This window comes from Lepisma saccharinum, chromosome 17 (genome assembly GCF_977018435.1).
Source record: "Lepisma saccharinum chromosome 17, izLepSacc3.1, whole genome shotgun sequence".
NCBI lineage: Eukaryota > Metazoa > Arthropoda > Insecta > Zygentoma > Lepismatidae > Lepisma > Lepisma saccharinum.
In genome coordinates this window covers 23,689,192-23,709,436 of record NC_139245.1, presented here as the reverse complement: position 1 = coordinate 23,709,436, position 20,245 = coordinate 23,689,192, and the positions used below count along the sequence as shown (strand labels likewise).

The following is a 20,245-nucleotide window of genomic DNA, read 5'->3' as shown; positions in this document are numbered from 1 at the left end:
TCTACTTTTCCTCTTCTCCTTTCACTTTCTCTTTCTCCTCTCCTTTGTCACCTTTCGTTTTCTCTCACCTCTTTTCCTTTCTGTAGACTCATCAGCGATGAAATACTAAAAAACTTTTTTTTTTCCAGAAAGAATTTTGTCACTTGCGATATAATAGTGATATTTTTAATAATTTTATACAATATTACTTGTTTTTATTCCTTTCGCGTATTTTATAAATATCCATTGTGCATGTGGCAACCCTGAAATTGAGCCTAACTCTACACGCAACCCACCAACGCCTTGTGTAAATTGGGTTGCCTAGTTTTAAATGTCGTTGTCCTAAAACTTTTGAGAGACACTGTACACAAAAGCCTCAAGGCTATCCCTAGAACAAAGGTCATTTCTCTGTAGGCTACAAACAAGGTACAATACACTAAATGATCCTCCAGGCTTCCATCTATGTAAGCAGGCTTTCAGAAATGCGTGAATCAACCAGCTGAAGAGTAATTAATATTTGTTATACTCTAGTTATTGTTTTATTCATGTTACATTTATATATGTGTGCGTGCTTCTCATTTGTTAATTTCTATTTTTCTCTCTGTTGATATCGTGATATAAATGGATTCTCTCTGTATTCAGGATTTCTCAAATAAATAAATAAAAAAATAAAAAAATTAAACCAAAATATTTTTGGACAGACATTTGCGACTCGACACAAGAGTGGAAAGCGCTTCATCTCGACACCATTACTAGTTGAAATGGAGCAGGGACGGTTCCTATACATTACAAAGATTTGATGGCATTTACTCGCAATTTTCATTTACAAATTTCTGGTTTCCCGTTTAACTAAATTTCAAATAAGCCTAGAACAAGGTTTCAGATCCATCTGTTTAGAAATGTGTTTTAAAGTCTGTTAAAAAAAATAGTTTTTAAATAACCATACAATTCTGAAGAAACAAAAATTTTTGTGGAAATTTTGCATTATTATACAGGAAATGCAGGTGTCCTACTGCTCTAGAATGGAATTTCTCATACCTTTCCCAACACATACACCACACACTCACACACATGTACAGTATGTGTGTGTGTAAAGAGAGGGGGGTGAGTGAGAGAGGGTGTGAAGCTCGAATTTTTATTCCCATCCCCCCTTCAATGAAAAACGTTTGTGCGCAACTGTAGAGACCAACCAAGCTAGCAAAAGTTCTGCTAAAATTAGCTGTACACATTTCTATAAAATTACCATATTAGTAGCCAAATGGTAGCGATAAAATGCTGACGTGAATTATGTATTCATACCCTGTCCCCTCCTCAACAAATCAGAAGTATTTGATCGTAACAAACTCACCGGAGTAACGACGAAATTACATAAATAAATATAAACGAAAGTAGTAGGTACATGAACCGTGCTCGGATAATGAAACTCACCAGTCTCCGTGACGTAGTCCCACCAAAAAGTCTTGCAGGCGAGAAACTGGAGGCCGTCGAACGTGCGCCCAACAGCCAAGAGGCTGTAATTTTCCTGCAGGAAGTTGAGGTTGGTGGCCGTCCAGGCGGCCATGTACCCGAACACGACGACGACCATCCCCAGGAGGTACTTCAAGAGGTCCTTGTCCCTCACCACCCACCTATGGGCCTTGCGGGTCCGGAATTCGATCAAGATTCTGAAATAAGAAAATAAACACTTGGCTAGAGTTTATTACTTTTAAATAGGCCAAAGCTACGCTTTCCCACTTTCCACATTAAAAACCACTGACAAATTTCCACTCAATGCCCCTGTAGGGAGAGGCAAATCATGCACTCGCCCAGTGACCCCTGCTTCAGATAAAAATAATTATTTGTGCACGGTTTATTACGAATTTATAGAATGCTGGTGCTTCCGCAACTAATTTGATTTTTTCCTGACTTCATGCTTTGTTTTGGCATACTTAAAAATAAATTTCACTCAAAAATAGTTCATTTGCACTAGGCATTTGAATGGAATCATGAAGTGAAAATATTACACGAAACAATGTAAATTCACTACAGAGTCAGAATTCAATGAAACTTAAACAAAAGAGGATTATATTAGAGAACGTTGTTGTATATAATTAAACTTTGATAGGTAAAATAGTAGTTCGATATTGAACATGCTCAGTTTTGTAATTAAATATAAAGAACGTCACACCAGTGCCACAACGGAAGTGAATAGAAACCCTAATTAGGAACTTTTATTATTCTCTCATAATTATTGATTTTAACCTTCAACATATTTTGCATATTGCTCTTGATTAATAATACGAATTTGTTAATTGTAATATTCTGATTATATAGCACACCTGTACTTCAGACTAAGGAACATAAATCTGATTTCTCAGACCTCTGAAAAACCTTACTCACAGGCCGCACATATATTTATCTCCCAGGCCCCACGCCCATTTATGGCCGGCCCTGCACTCAATGTTGTTGCCAGTCTATTGCTTTCATGCACCAGGCGACGGAACACTGAGCTTCGGGAACTGTTTTGTTCTTTAGAGGACGGCTGTTATGTTGACTACATTGTCTGACATGCAACCTTGAACCTGTCCTTCGTGGTTGCATACATACAGGAAAAATATTATTATTATTATTATTATTATTATTATTATTATTATTATTTAGACCATTAGTAGCGTCGAAACAAGCAACGTGATTCACATTAATGCCCTCTACACCCAGTATAAGTGTTGTATGGCGGTATCTTGTATTTGTGCATAGCCTATTAATTATTTCCAGCTCCTATTTCCCCCTTTTTATCAATTTCCATGGAGAAAAATCTAAAACTTTCTTGCAAATTCATCTCAGAACCTATCTTTATCTTAGAGGAACCAATTTAAATTCACTTCGTCTCAACTCTTTTATTTTTTTATCACCCCCTTTAGCTCCCCTTTCGCATTCAATAACAGCGCCCCGGCAATTTTACATGGCGTGCAGGAAACACGATCGTCGATTGTTTTTGTTTTTTTCCTTCCCAGCATCGTTCATATCGCCATCCCGCCTCGTTGTTTACGCTTGTAAATGTCCCGCTTATTTTAGACGGTTTCAATTTGCCCTGTTGATTCAATATTCCGCAAGGGGAGGCCCTGCGAGGAGGGAAGAGGAGAGAAGGGGGGAGGAAGAGTTATGACGAAATTAATTTCTGCGGTGGCGAAAATGACAAGGAAGGAGCGAGCTTCGCCCTCTCGCTCGCTAGCTAGCTATTTACCCAATGGGCGCTGCGAGCGGTCGACGGCTTGGCACAACCACGATCCATACAGTGCACGACGAAGTGTATGCTTGGTAAATGGGGCAGCTTCGTGGTCTTTTCAACAATAAACTAACAAAGCTTTCAGTTTAGCTTCGTGTAGGAAGCACGGCCATGTCTTTATATATATATATATATATATATATATATATATATATATATATATATATATATATATATATATATATATATATATATATATAAGTTGGACCTATGTAAAATTTATTGCCGGTCCCATTGCTGTTACCGATAACCGGGATTTTAGCGATCCCATAAAAATTTGTAAATGTTCCATGAGGGACCCTATTGGTTCATTAGCTTAATGGATGTAATCAGGTGACTGCACTATACATGATCGCCTCCACCTCGTCGCCTTGTAATCAAAGGGTCCCCGGTTCGATACCCGGTGGAAGCACAAAGTGGTTCGGATGCCACTTTATTGTTTATTTATTTATTGATTTAGTTTATTTTACTTCGCGTTTTGTGCCTCTTGGCTAATTTGCGAAGATGGGGATGAGTGATGAAATGATGAAATTGATGAATGGACATTCACAAACAACCAAGCCCGACCGGGATTCGAACGCGGGACCCTTGGCGTCGCAGCGCGATGTGCTAACCACTCGGCCACAGGATCGGGCGGGATGCCACTTTAAACTGTAGGTCCAGTTTCGATTAGCATATCTGTGCATAATGTGGACTTAACACGCAGACTCAAACTTAGATAAAAGAAATTGCGTATTTAGACCTTAGAAAACCAGGGTATATTATTAATTACAGTAAACCCTCGTTAACACGAATCCCAAGGGACCGAAAAATCGAGAGTTCGTGTTAAAAACATTCGTGCTACCCGGGGACTCATTTTTTTTTGTTGCAATACAGTTCTTTCTACAGATTAACCATTTACAATACGTATTATGAATTTAAGTATTGTAGATAATGTAGATTTGGAAATTCCATAATGTTCAGCAATTGTCGTTTTGTTCAATGCACCACGGTCTACTTCCTCTAGGATTTTCAGTTTTGTTTGCAGATCCATGCATGCCTGCTTCCTCTTGGCCATTACTTCCGTCTTACTGCTTGCAATTGATGTTACTCGTACTGGCTACGTTTTAAAGAATAGAAAAACACATTTGAACACATTGTTGATCTGAATCTGTTGGCTACAATACCGTATAAGTTGATTGTTGACAAGATGATAGAGATTGTTGAGCGATTTCTTACATACCTAGCAGAGGAACAACAGAGAAAAATTATGAAAACATTTAAAAGTTCGTGTTAAATGAGATCTAATGACGCAATGGACTAAAAACAGTTCGTAATTTGTCGTAACCGAAATTCGCGTTAACCGATAAAACTTTATATAAGATATAATACATCCCTGCCGGGACCAACATTTTGTTCATGTTAACCGAGTGTTTGTCTTAAGCGAGTTTGTGTTAACGAGGGTTTACTGTATATAGCTTTACATTCATGAAAATAACAAAGTGGCAGCATTTGAATTAAAATTAATGGATAATTATAAAAACAGCGTTCACATTAAGGTACAGCGATAAAATGATTTTGTACAATTTGGTAACGTGTAATGCAAAAAATATGCCCTTTCACTCCTTTACAGCATGCAAAAACCCTCGGCCCAATGACTTCAATCTTTTAAGCTTCACTTTTCATTTAAATTTTCAAGAGTAATCGGATTATCAATCCTCAGAATAAGATGCCACGTTTTTCTGCCGTTGTACGCATGAGTATCTGCGGTCGAACACTTGCAAACTGTAAGTTTCTACCACCATCTCAATTTTTGAACACAATGTAATTTCTACCCTACCCAAGAAATAGGAAATAAAATGACAGGACTTCCACTAACGACAACAGAAAAGGAGAAAACTTTCCCATGGTTGAGAATTGCTTAATGAACCACTGCAATGAGTAATTTGTCTGTTACATAACCTTATCTCTTTAATAAGCTTTCAATAAGTACAATCATTTGATTGTTCCTAATTGTTTCAATACTTTGCTCTGATTCCACGTCGCTTCAAACCTTTAATATTTCTACTCCATACCAAATTAAAGCTCCGGTAACTACTCTTCATAAAATATTGAATGATATTTTGGTTCAGTAGCGTTTCGTCCGAGTTGCAGTTCGTCCGAAAGCGAAATTCTTAGAAAAATGCTACAGTTCGTCCGCGACGGTTTAATGAGTTGCGTTTCGTCCGAGCCTGGCTGATGATGAGTCACTCCTTGACTAACCGGTGTCAGCGGTGGAATTGGTGACTAGGATACCTCGGTTTACAACTTTTTGAACTACATTGCATAGACAGCGGAGTGTAGCGCAGGGAGTGCAGACTGAGCCAAATAGTCGAGAGGAAGTGAACTTGGATCCAAAAATTTTAGTCATGGCAGATGGCAACACTTTCATACTAGCTGACGACTGTGAAGGTGAGAGGTTATTAATATTTGCAAGTTCCAGAGGGAAAGAAATATCAAAACAACAAAAAAATATTTTCTTGGAACATTTAAGAGTGTTAGCAAGCAGTTTGCTCAGTTGTACACAGTTTACGTTGATTTAGGAGGCACTAGAGAAGAGCCTGCAGCTGCTAAAATTGAAGTATATAATTATATCAAGCATTTTGTGTAACACATTATAAATGGCAACGCGCAAGCTGCAATTTAATTTTGGGCCTTAAATTGTTATTAAATTCCATAGAGCTGTTAAGCATTTTAAATATTCTAAAAATAACTTTCACACATCCATGGATTATCCGTGTGGGTCAATTACACCCCCTGTCGTGCATGCCGAGTGCGAGGCTATACGGCAGGCCCATCTCTATTTTCATAGAGGTGCCAATTAAAGAGGGCACGCAGTCCTGGCTGGTGCTAACAATGGACCTTATCGCACTGTAAACCTAAGCAATGAACAATAGGTTTTAAAGCTTCATTAAACACTATTAGGATGGTAGCCCAAGGACGAAACGCTACTCGCTCAGGTAACCGTAAGCTGCCTGTTCCTGGAATTCGGACGAAACTCTACGCCTTGTGATATTTTTGCTCAAGCTGGCTGTTTTAATGTAAAACTTCTCTGGATTTTTTTTTCTTGAAGGTGAAGTGTTTCAATCCTTGTAAGTATTGATGTACATTTTCTAAATCAAGTTTCACTTTCATGGTATAGAGAGAAGAAAGCTTGATAAGCAATTTTAAAAGGTTTGATGCAATTGGCCCGCTGTCGGGAGAGCACTGAGGAAAATCCTCTGTAGTATCACATATCAAGATCAAAAATAAGTAGATGTGACATCTGGGCATCGCATAATTCTGTTATTGGTAGATATGTTACACATAACGATTCGTACATGTGACCATCATGGGCATTTTATCGATAAACTCGGTCTGTTATTCATTCTGTAGGGGGATTTATTTATTCTTGGTGTACATATTTTAAAAATGGTTGAAGAAGCTATCATGTGTGTTCTGACTGTGCCTTATTATCAATTGTTTTTGGTTACTTTATAAACTAGCTTTAAACTGTGTTACTGAATTACGATGTCCTTAGAATACGACAATAACGTGTTACACTTCTTACCATGTAAACGTCCGTAACTCTATTACTATCTAAGTTGAATATTTTATACAAACAATTAACGTTTGTGTCACTATTTTTGTTTGATCAATGCAATTTCGAGTAAATGCAATTTTTATTTCTAATATTATGCTTTTGATTTATAAAACCAACAATAAATACGTATATACAACTTCCATATTTTATTAAGTATGAATGTTGCATTGATTGAAATTTTCGTTGTTTTAAGTTGTATCGCGAGATACTGATCTTTCATGAGATCGACATGTGTCGTATTTGAAGAAGGAGGGGGCACGGGAACAGTTAGAGCACCTACGGCTGAATGTAATAATGTACGTATCAGTATACAAAGTCTTATATAAACTATGTATAAAGGTTTGGGTACATCAGCCTTCAATAGATTGAACAGCGTGGGTCAAAAACTCGCAACTAGTCTTGACGTTTATAATCCGTATGCTTGAACTCAATAGAGACCAACATTTTGAACCTCACCTGTACAGTTTGAGTATGATGGCCCCGTAGCATACTACAAATCCCAATTCCCGGCACCATGGTTCCACAAAGCACTGGACAATGGAGGGTTCGAAGAAGCGGATTACAACCTGAAATACAGAAATCGCAATTAAAACCTTGAAAAATAGCATTACGAGGTACACTAAAGTAAGATTATATGGTATGTGGCAGGATAATTTGAGCGTTTGGCTGCTTCTGGAATATTCTCCATCACCTGACCTTCTTTCGATGGCTTCACGAAAGACCTTGCTAGAACTGTCACGCGCATCGGTAACAAAACGGAAGAAAATTTAAGAATTCTGTCAAAACAATTGTCCTCGTTATGTACAGACGAACTAATCGGGACACAAGATACATTTTAGCCGGACCCTGTGGCCGAGTGGTTAGCACATCGCGCTGCGACGCCAAGGGTCCCGGGTTCGAATCCCGCTCGAGCTTGGTTGTTTGTGAATGTCCATTCATCAATTTCATCATTTCATCACTCATCCCCATCTTCGCAAATTAGCCAAGAGGCACAAAACGCGAAGTAAAATAAACTAAATCAATCAATCAAAGATACATTTTAAAGTGGAATTCGAATCACTGTGCAATGTGCATCCAACAGGAATCACAAGGAGACTTGTATAGTTGTGAAAATTAGTTATGAACAAGAGTTCCTGCAAGATATTTCTAAAAGAATTAAACTGCTGAAAAAAGGCATTCGAAGCAAAATATAGATAATCATCACTAAATATTTTTATGGAGTACCTGTTATGCGTCAGTGGAACTACAAAAACACGACAATATACGGAAAGGAGGCATCCTGGAAAATGGTCAAAACTAATCGATGAAAAGAAAACTATGGAACTAAGTGTTAAAGGAACTAAATTAAGCTTGATAAAGCTGGTAGTAAAAAGGATAATAAAGTTCATAAAAAAATGTAATTATCAATAATTACTGAAAATAGAAACACAATCTATTAAACCTTGATCAGACCAGCAGTCACTTACGGCTGAGATTGATTGATCCTAAGAAATGAAAGAAACCAGATATTAGACAATTTTGAAATTAAAATACTGAAGAACCTTGGGAAGGTGTCAAAATAGATAAAAATGTCTACAGGATTTGGTACAGCATATGTATAAAGATGAGTACAAAGTTACCAACTTAAAGCTTAACTGCTTTGGGTACTTAGCGGGAGTGGAAAATCATCTTACCGAGAAAAACTTACCGTTGCGTAGAGAAGAAAGGCTCCAAGCAATATTGTTTCCAGCATCGTCCACATTCCCGATGCAATTGTCTGTGAAGAAAAATGAATGAAATCATTAGAATGAAACATTACACACTAATAAATAAGCCTATTTCATATTCTAAGAAGACTGAGGATATGTATGCAAACACATATTATCATTGACGAGGCACATTAAAAAAATGTTTTGCTAAGCGTTTCAACAAGAATGTAAATAAATGAAACCATACTGACGTTGCATATTTTGTTATATTTTACAAATAAAATGCATATTTTTGAGAATTTGTCAGGAATGCTACTTATTTTTCAAGGTTTTTCAAATTGGAACTGTTTTGTCTGACTATTCTAAGATGCATCTCCTCAGTTAACCCATAGATACCAACCACTATGTGGATGAAATATGAGATACCGTCACCCTTGCTCTACGAGGAAAGTCAGGGAGAGAAATGTGTTTTGCTGGATGACACGACGCGGCTGGAACCTTGCCATTTTGGGATAATCTTTTTGTTGATCTTTTCTGTTATTTAGTCGCGTGACTTTTTCTTGAGCCCCGGGATGACTATATAAAAGTGTTCTTCGAGTTCGAATTGAGTGCATTGACTACAAGTAACGACTAAAAAAAGAAGACAGAGAAGGAATAATGGACGGGAATATTTTGTGAAGGTCAAATGCATTTAAATATGCATTTTTCATGTAATATTTGAAGTAGCAGTTCATTTAAAGAAAGCTTTCACGAAAGTTGTGAAATTAGCTATTTAAATTTTGCAAATTTCGTTATGAATTCTCAGTCTTTCGTTTACGTCAAGTTTAATCAAAAGTTATAAAGATTAATGTGATTTTTTATTTTTATTTTTGGGGCATTACATCTGTTGCAGTGAAGGAGAGTAGCAAATGTCTGTGGATATGAAAATTTTTCAACCCGGTTAGTACAGTCAGATTGCTTTCAATGAGAAATAAAACTTGCGGGATATTATTATTATTATTATTATTATTATTATTATTATTATTATCAATGCTATTGTACTGAAATTGTTAGAGTCGAGATATTCTGTAAGTCAGTTAAACGTAGACCCAGTTTTACAAAAATATAATTTTTATACTACTGATTTAAACTTCTTAACCATAAGGAAAATATTTCTGTAATAGGCCTTGAGCCAGGCAAGTTGTCGGTACCACTCGGGGGGACGGGTTCAAATATGATTTTTTGGTAAGGTTGGGATACCTAGAGATGGAAAATAGGTGATAGCATGCCAACTCTTTGCCTTTTGTCTGTTATCACTCCACTCCCCCCCAGATAACTTGATGTAAATGGAAAGTCTTAATAGTTTAATATTTTGACTTTTACTATTAGAAATGACAATTACAGTAATTCTGATCTAAATTTACAATAATGATGATAATAATTAAGATTGTAGTAATTAAATATGTGAACATTTTAATAACACTGATGAACAAATTCAAACTTTTTTTTGCTCCTTTGAACGAAAATAGGTGATTATTTATAATTCGACCCCGCTGAATCCAAATCTGAAAGTAGAAATGCTGTATCACCTATCGTTTTCCCTGGATTTTCATTTTTTGTTTTTAATAAAAATTTAATTCCCTTTGAAATAATACATCGAAATTTGAAATTATTTTTGTTTGTTTTCTCATGAAATAAGATTTAAATATTGAAGTGAATAACTATGAAATGTAAAAAAATATATATAGGACGGATTTTGAATGTTCAATGAAATTTTTTTTGCAAAAACAAGGAAAAAAACACATTTTTACTCACATTTTCAAAATTTCTTTCTTGAACTCTGCCGTTTGTAACTGCCACCAGAAACCTCTTCCTTGATGTTCCAACAGTAGTCTGCTAACATGTTCTGTACCGATTTTCCTGCATATCGTTTCTCCATAACAGAAATATCCTGGTGAAATCTCTCGCCGCATTCGTCACTAACCGTGCCCAAGTTAGGGGGGGGGGGAGTCCAAATGCGAATTTAAAAAGTGAATTTTCAAGGACATATTGCACCCCATGCGCTGATAACACTTCAACAAGTTCTTAACAAGTTCCTTCTAGTTGTCAGCTTTCACATTTCCAAGAAAATTACAGCGGACTTGTCTGAAAGCTAACCATGCGCATTTCTCTTTTTCTGTTAGCAATTCCACGAAGTTGTCATCATGAATGATCTCACGGACTTGCGGCCCAATAAATATGCCTTCTTTTAACTTACTATCACTGAGTTTAGGAAATGTTTTTCTCAAGTACCCAAAACCCTCACCGTGTTTGTCCAAAGCCTTAACAAAATTTTTCATCATCCCTAACTTTATATGCAACGGTGGTAACAAAATCTTGTCTTTCTCAAGTAGAGGGTGATTCCTAACACTCTTCTCTCCAGGAATTAAGTTTTTTCGTATGGGCCAATCCACAATGTTGTAATGTTTATCTTTTGCCCAGCTGTCCCTTTCGCAAAGAAGGCAACAAAATTTTGTAAACCCAGACTGCATGCCTAACAGTATACAATCATTTTGAGGTCTCCGCATGTCTGCCAACCATATTTTTCATAATTTATCACTTTTAATATTGTATCCATATTTTCATATGTTTCCTTCATGGTGGAAGAATAGGCAAGGGGTACTGATGGGTATATATTCCCATTATGCAACATTACTACTTTTAAACTATCCTTAGATGAATCTAAAAATAGTCTCCACTCGTTTGGGTTGTAACTCCTTCCAAGTTCTCGCAGAAGGCCTTCTACATCATTGCAGTAAGTTAAGTCATTACTAAGAGAAAAACAATGTGTCAGTGATTGTTGGCGTTTCCGATATGACACCTTAACACCATTTTGTAATAAATTCCACCCTCGGAGACAAGAACCTAATAATTGCGCTTGAACTTTAGAAAGGTTGAGGTCTCTGACTAGATCATTTAGTTCAGATTGGGAAATAGTGACGTATATTTGGATCAGGAAAATTTGGATGGGTGTTTGAATATGAGGGTCTAGGTTCATCATCTGGAGAAGCACTGCTTGGTTCTGTTTCATCCACTGTCCATTCTTTAGGAGGCTTAGGAATTGGTATAAAATCATAACTCATAGGTTTCTTGGCTGAAGGAACATCAGGATAAAATATAGAATGTTTTGATTTAGAACTATATCCCACTATGTTTGTTAAACAGAAGTAACAATCCGTAGTATGATCTTTCTGTTCTGTCCATATTACAGGGTTTCCGAAGGGCATTGATTTGTGAGTGCCATTAAGCCAACCACATAATGTTCGCGAACAATTACAACAAATTTTACCTGGTGCCAAGCTTTTTCCCTCGTCTACTTTACTCATATGTTTTTTTCACTATAGGAGTGATAGTATTTCTCTGTGAATTCGGAGTAAATTCCCCGCAAACATAACAAAACAAGTTCGGGTTATTCACACATTTGTATGACATGGCGAACTTATTAATTGAGATCTAATATATTTCTTTAAAAAAACAATTCTCTGATCGTTTTGTTAAAATACAACTTACACTTCACTTCACTATACACCATATTACATTCACAATTTCACGAACATACACAAACATAAAATACGGCTACTCGTGAAGTTATCGGAAAGGAAGTTAAGACTCGACTAACCCACAAAAGAAGAAATTTTAACAGAGAAAAAGGAAATTACTCTACTGCCAGATGTTTCGTCCACGAAATATTAAGTGCCAGTCATAAACACACAAGGTCGCTAAAAGGTTCTTATCCATTTGCTAGGAACCAAACGTTAAGCCGGATGCGGAGCAGGGTGCTGAGACCTGAAACCATAAAACTATAAAATGTGGGTGTTCTGCAAAAAATTTAGGTGATACAGGAAAACGGATGCGATATTCGTTATCAGCACATCTGAATACATAAAGATCACTTAGTTTTATTTAAAGGAGTATTTCATTGTTTATCAGTGTAATTTAATTGACAAGTTGGATGGGATTTAACACCATTACAGGATTCATTTGGCTACAGAAGGTCGTTTCACGTCCATGGTAACAAAGTTAGAACCCATCTCACCTTAAGAAAAACCGTGACGTCACGAGCGGTGGTGCTCCACGTGATACCCCTGTCTTGCAGCAATGGCCCTGCAGCGGAGTTTCCATTGGAAGAGACTGCGTTGAAGAACACATTGGTCCAAACGATCATATTCCTCCTGACAAGCTTTCCAAAGACCCTCAATTTTGCGGGGCCGTCTGCTTCCCAAGGCTCGTTTCAACAACGGAAACCCACAAAAACCCACTTTGACTGGTTCCAGCAACAGGTACGGTGCAAGCTTTATGGCGATTCAACACTGCATTGATGCCCTTCTTTGACACATGTAATGCTTTCATGTGGCACTGTTTAATTATCTGGCTATAACTATAACCAACGTCGAAAAGGGCACAGATGTACCCCTTCCAAAAGACTGTAATTTATGGTGTCATATAAACACTCACTCACACACCAACCATCGTCCTTGAAAGTCAATACACAGTACTTTCGTCCTACTGGCTCTGGCTGCTCTGTGTTGTGCCTACGTGCTGCTCCCTGGTGATCGAAATCGTTACCATCAACGTGAAACAACCTTCTGTATTTGCCCATCATTAGTGCCGATATATCTGAATTAACAACTGAAGTGCGCACCTGTGAGAATGACAGTAGCAGTCCAAGGACAGTGTAAGAGTTCATTGAGGAACATAGGCAAGTGGCACAATGCCTCTAAAGTGCGATTTACCTGAATCAATGTCGTGGAAAGCCATAGGAAGGATGAAAGCTGGGCAGACAGAGAGAGGTATCTGTAGCCCTTGGAGTGTCTCAAAGTGCCATTTCTCGCCTGTATATTCGGCTTCAAACAACGGAAAATGTGCGCCGAAGGCAAGGTCAAGGCCATCCGCGAGCAACAACAGCAAGAGACAACTGGTACCTCTTGTTAACAACCGACTGGAACAGACAACAGAATGCAACGAAACTACAACATGCCATTCTCACAGCAAAAGGGCGCAGGTGTCATCTCAAACTGTCTGCAATCGCCTTCTTAAAGATGGCATTTAGACCCGCTCCATCAACATTACTTAGTTATGTAACCGACAATTTAAACATAATTCTTCGGATTATCTTGCTTTAGCTCTTTGTAGCTGTTTAAAAATCCATTGTCATTATCAATTCACATTGCGAAGCTCATTTTATTCAATTTGTATTCAACGGAGTAAATATGTGTGTTGAACATGGCGACACCGAATGCAATATAACACAATATATTTTTATTTATTTTTATTTTAGAGCAAAAATTTAGCGGTAGGCTAATACCACCACCTAACTCAAATAAATATTACAATAAATAAGAAAAATATTAAAAAAAATAATATTAAACTCATGGTGTGTCTTCCATCACTCTACAGCTTTCAGTTCGTAGAACCTTGGCTGAGGTAACCCTGTCAGTTTCTGAGCTGTTCCATTGATACACACATTGCTCTATAGTGACGCACATCACGTGATCATTGGTTCAAGCGACTGTAGGGTCTTTCTGTTACCTGCACTAATCCATACTCTACTGTATCTGTTCTCTGAATGTTCTTTCAGTTGTATAAACATCGGTTGTACATGATTTTCGTCTAGTTCTTTCTGTTCCTCTCTTGATCCAAAAAGAAGACAGTGGATAGTAATGGCAGGTCAATTATCAGACAAGGCACTATTAGGTCGAATTATTGTGACAGCACAGAATCGGAATCTTCAAATGGGCATTCTCTTAGAACCATTATCATGGGCTTTAGAGACATACTTTCAGAAAAATGTTATCCCCTCTGAGGAAATATCTGGAAATTCAACCACGGTGATTAAATGCATGGTTCTTATTCAGAAAGTAAAAGAAGAGGAGTCAAACTTTGGGGAAGGAAATAGGAGACCAAGAATCGATGTCTGTTTGATACGTATAATGAGACGTCTATAAAGAACACCGAAAGGACAATCACGTGGGAAGAACTCTGGCATCAGTCACGCATCTCATCTTCCCAGATTGACAGAAACTGAAGGAAATTCCTAAGTCACGTAACGAATAAAACAACTGTAATTGCATTTCGTGTTAACGAATGTAGGAAACCAGAGCATTTTGTAAATCATTTGAATACAACACTTTGCGAACTGTGGAGATAAATGATGCAAAATCACATCTGAAGCGAGCCCCAAAGTACTCAATCTCAACAGTAAGGATGAAGAAGAGATGGTTATTTTTTGGTGAATACTGCCGATGCTAATGAGGGTTATGAAGCGGTAATGTGAGGCTCAGATGACACAGGTATGTGTATTGCGTGTTTCAGATTCCATGAAAGAATTATGGTTAAATTGTTTCTGAAATATAGTACCAAAATAACCATGATGGTCCTTCACACTAGGAACATAGCTTCATTTCTTATTAAAAATGTTTGTCGAGATATGGTAGGTCTCCACAAACATTTGCAGGAAAATGAAAAGTAAGTGCATTGGAAATCCTTCCTGCCAACAGACATACACAGGAAATATTTTCGCAGCCTCGGGATCAATGGGATCTCAATGGAAAAGTAATGGGCAAATTGTAGTTCTTACTGTATGGTCCAAAATATTCCATACATTATGTGAATGACATGGCATGTCGTCTATTCTGTGCAAGGAAGGGTGAGATAGACATTTATCAACTTGCATCTTGGAGGAACTGTCTCAAGAAACATGCTTAACGTGCGATTTATGAAGCCGCTATAAGCAAGATATGTCTTCTGAATGATCCATGTACACCTAGTCCAAGTGGGAGAAGGTGGACATTTAAAAATACACGATGGAGCAGAGCAGCTGGTAATTGACTGCATGGAGTGGCAGCCAGCATCTCAAACTGTGCTAGATCTCCTAGTTTGCAACTCCATTAGAAACTGCCTCCCCGATGGTGCAGTGGTTGCTTCATCGCCTTGTAATCTAGGGTTCGATACCCGGTGGAGGCACATAGTGGCTCAGGTCGCATTTTAAACTGTAGGTCCAGTCCCAATTATCCTTACTGTGCATAAAGTCGACTTGAAACACCAAATCAATCAACCAAGCAATCCATTAGAAACTACAAACTGCTTCTTCTGTCTAAATAACATCAGGTGCACTGACAAGTGCAGACTACCCACATGTGAAAATCAGTGAATGATGACACCTATTCAGAAGATGATGATGACGAATATAAATAATAAAATTTTGTTTGTTAAATCATAACATACATGCGTATTTAAGATTTAGCCACTATTATTATTGAAAATTGTAAGTAAAACTTATGCATTTAATCTGTCAGTATATAAGCAATATAATAAAGTTTAATTATTCTTATAAGGATTATATTGATATTATTACACTTAATAATTTTAATTATTATAAAGTAATATTGAATTTAATAAGTCTGTTGAAATTAAATTTATTTTTTCAAATCTTGTGATGAATTTATATGCTATTTATAAAAAAATTTGAAAAACCATTATTTTTCGGCTATGGTTACTAATTCAATAATATTGTATAACAGACAAAGATATATGAGATGCTATCACACATTTTCCAGTTCCAGGCATCCACATCTTGAAATAAAATCATATGAGAACACAACACCACGAGTAATACCGATCGCCTAAATTTGAGGTCCTGGCTCATGAACTATAAGGGATGAGTGCAACTCGTCGCGCAAATGCCAGAACCATGAATGTGCGAATCTTACTTTTGAGATAAAAGCATTTTAATATTCAAGGTCCCGGAACAAACAGATTTAACATTTGGATAAATGTTGTCGTCGGTAAAATATGTCCTTACTTATGGCTGTTTATTATGTCATGGTAAGTTAGCATAGGAATCCATAAACAAAGTGTAGTCAAAAACTGCACTAGGTGAAAAGAGTTAAAATTTGTACATTCTTGGTTTTGGCATTGGTGCGACGTGTGGCTTTTTAACAGTGTTCGAAGAAGGCTAACATGTTTTTCTATAGATATTTTCACACCGTTATGTTGTACTGACTTTGAAGGGCAAAGCACTTTCTGCCCCCCCCAAATTCACGTAGAGGAACAGGTATTATATATATTTACATGCATAAAATATTATTTATGCCAACTTTGTCCCCCCAAAGATTTATTCTAAGTTGGCGCATCTGATGGTGTATCTAGATGAAGTAAATTGGAGTTGCAATAATAAGAACAACAAGAAAGAGTATACTTTCATGTTTTTATCTAATGCATATTAATATAATGCTAATACTATTTTGGCCGCGGTGGCTCAGACGGTAACGCGTCTGACTACCATGCTCAAGGTCCCGGGTTCGATCCCCGGCCGGTTCAAATCCCGGAACTTTTCTAACGTTGGAAGCGGCTCCGGCGCCCACCCAGCGTCGAAGGACATGGGTACCTGGGGGAAACCCTGGGGGGTAAAAGCGGTCAGGGGCGTGATGCTGATCACATCACCCCCACTCACGACTGGATCAAGAAAGTGTGTGGCGTTACCCCCACACCCCCTATACGCCTTCATGGCGTGGTGCTAAGCACAGGGGAGCACTTTACCTTTACCTTTTTAATACTATTTTTATTAAAACAAATTCTTGCATAATTATAATTCATAATTCAAGGGTTTCCATACTTTTTACAAACATTCTTCCTGCCAAGTATCAATCCTCCACATTAAAATTAAGTTACGCTATTTCATATTCTTGATAGTAAATGCTAGATGGGAGGAAATTTTCTTTCCCCTGTTATGGAAGAATTGAGAATTGTAGATCTATAAATAGAGAAGGGGAGAAATTATCTGGATTTCCATTCGCCCTCGCCCTAATTAAAACCGGTGTTTTAGTGAAACTGAGTCAATGGAGGGTGGGCCATCATCAACTCGCTCTCACCCTCTTGGGAACGCCAGTGCCCCTATCGGCCAGATTCTAAAGACTTTCTTACCTTGCATTTCCTTTGCTTGAAGACAATGCATGCTAGCACCGCACATATGCACATCGCGAGAATCTGTATTCCCAGCAAAACACAGCGCATCAAATAGTCGTACTCCGCCCGACAGATGTCACCACCGTAACATCCGTCACACTGGCTGGAACACGGCAAACACCTGCAAGACACAAGTGGAATCTAATTATCGAACAAAAAATGGCATAAAAGACACCTTATTTTCCATTAGGGATTGCATGAGGATGTACTAATCGTTGGGCCACACCTGGGAATCAAAACTGACACTTTAGTTATCATGTGGAGGCAATGGAGGATTCGATAGGTCACAGGTTCGAATCTCTCGGTCATATTGACACTTTTTTTTCTGTTTCTTTCCTCCAGTTGTCATCCGTCATGATTTCCCTAAGTGTACAAAAAGCGACGTTAATTACATCGACAATTGAATTGTTTGATTGAATTTGTAATTTTGGGTGCGTCAGCACTCAGGCTATTTTGCACACATATACGGGGTCCAGCCCATTACCATAACTAAAATATAACATTAACGAAATGTCGGAGGACTAAAATATTCTGACTTCAATTAAAAGCTGAGGCTGTAAAGATGCACTCAGCACACATAAGGACAAAACACAGGATAACACACACACACACACAGCCCTATAAGGATTATTACTGGCCGTAGGGCCAGACGTGAGAGACTCGTTAGCTGCAAGGTTGAGAATTGGGTGGACTACGTGGAAGGGTCACACCTTACACCACAATTACATCGACAAATAAATCTAACTAGATATTTGCATAGACGTTCTAGATATTGGAAATAGGATGGAGGGTAGAGGTGAATTTGAAATAATCATAAATTCAGCCTTTATAATTTTTCGAAATGGAGTAGGTCGGTGATTGCTGGTATGTGCTCTTCAAGAGGTTGATTTATTTATACGAACGTACTAATTTCTTATAACAAAATGTCACTACGGTAATTTTTTTTTAAAGTAAATCAATGCTCGTGTCGTTATTATAATTTCCTTGTTTCAGGTGTATTTTGATACACATATGATTTTAAAAATTAGTCATTTGTACCTAATTTTGAGGGTTTATCGACAAAAAAATCTAAGTCTGTGTGACAGCGCAGAATATATCCTATTTTAAATTTACTGTTAAGTTCTTACACTCACGATTACCGTTCATTATATTGTAAAGTGAAATTCTTATCACCCCGTCAACAGAAATGAGAGTCTGTTCCCTTACTGTCCTCTTCTCCCAACGCATGTCCCTAGGAAATCATTTCCACTCAGTTTTCTTATTAAGGGGACGTTGCAGAGTCTTTTAAAATGAAAACTTCTTATTGTGAATTGAAGCATCCCACCGAATAACGCTGTACTTTTGGGAATGTGCTGAGTTATCAGTGAAATCATGTTGCGGGCCTGCTTCTACAGGCTACACGTTGGCCAGTCATAACGTCGGATGTTGCTCAAAGATTGATACTGTGTTTGCATAAGGTTTTATGTTTTTTTCTACTGTAGTCCAGTAACATACAACAAGTTTTATCCGTTTTTCTCGCATTCACTGAAATGTGCCATACAGCGTTATGGGTTGAATGCTTCAATTGTTTAAATTTTATTTTGTATTTTTTTTATTTTACATCGCTTTTCTGCCACTTTAGGCCAGTTGCTGAAGGAACCAATTGCCAATTGATTAAATAACACTCACAAAGATAGACCAGGGCGGGATTCGATGCAGAACCATCCGTGGCGAGACCGTTATGCACTCGTTACTTGTCATTCAATGAACCGTTCGATTATCCCAAGAACGTCTGATCACCAAACAAAGAGCGTAACCACTTATCAGATGTGAAAATGTTGGTCTCGAACAATATACAAATCACATCATTTATTGATCTATCAACCAGTCAATCGTTCATTCTCGCCGACACAAGAAGGCAAAAATAACAAACCGACCGAGTCTGCTTATCAATCATTCGTTCAGTTTTCCTCTATTTTTATCCCAAACGTGTGCAGCGGAAAAGGGGAAAACATACAAATAGAGGACTAATTTGAGCAGTTCTATGGGTTAAGTTAACGTGCAATTCTTCATCCCCGTCAGTTTTCGTGGAAACACAAATGCGCCGGCCAGAGGGGGTGTTACAGGGCTTTCAACCTTTCCTTGAACTAACTAACTAACACACAAATATTTTTACATTCTGTACATGTTGGTCCACGGACTCTCCAGGAAGAGCCATTTTCTACCTCATATCCGCCCCCAGTTTTTTTTTTTTTTTTTAATAATTGGCTATCAATATACGTATGTTATCATTGTTACTAGCAAGGCATTTAATAAGCTAACATTTGTTTTAAAATGCCAAATTAAAAGGCATTGATGATCTAAGATTGATTGATTGATTGAGTTGGTGTTTTAAGTCCGTTTTATGCACAGTCCGTTTTAAGGCTAATCGGGACTGGACCTACGGTTTAAAGTGGGATCCGAACCACTATGTGCCTCGAACCCGGGACCCCTTGATTTCAAGGCGAAGACGCTACCACTGCGCCATCGGGGAGGGCCCTGATGACCTAAGAATAGTGAAAAAAATACCGATATATTTTTTTTAATTAGCTCGAAGTACATGTACAGTACTTAATGAGAGTATTACGTAGGGACTCTTGCGTGATAAACTACAAGAGCGGGATAGCGCTATGGTACAGATATACAGGATGTCTACAAATGATTGAAGCAGTTTCTCGATGTTACTGTAGATGTATTATTGAACGTATCACG

The 20,245-nt window shown here is 37.7% G+C and overlaps 1 protein-coding gene across 2 annotated transcripts in view; it reads right to left on the bottom strand.

Annotated features, from left to right (window-relative positions):
- Positions 1-20,245, bottom strand: part of smog (G-protein coupled receptor 158 smog) — a 154,061-nt gene that overhangs the window by 29,519 nt on the left and 104,297 nt on the right. For both annotated transcript variants that reach the window (XM_083139145.1, XM_083139146.1), the window contains exons 5-8: positions 17,474-17,636; positions 8,533-8,601; positions 7,302-7,411; positions 1,408-1,643 (exon numbers count right to left, since the gene is read on the bottom strand). In XM_083139145.1, the coding sequence (XP_082995271.1) occupies positions 1,408-1,643; positions 7,302-7,411; positions 8,533-8,601; positions 17,474-17,636 (578 nt within the window). The remainder of the gene's footprint in view (positions 1-1,407; positions 1,644-7,301; positions 7,412-8,532; positions 8,602-17,473; positions 17,637-20,245) is intronic.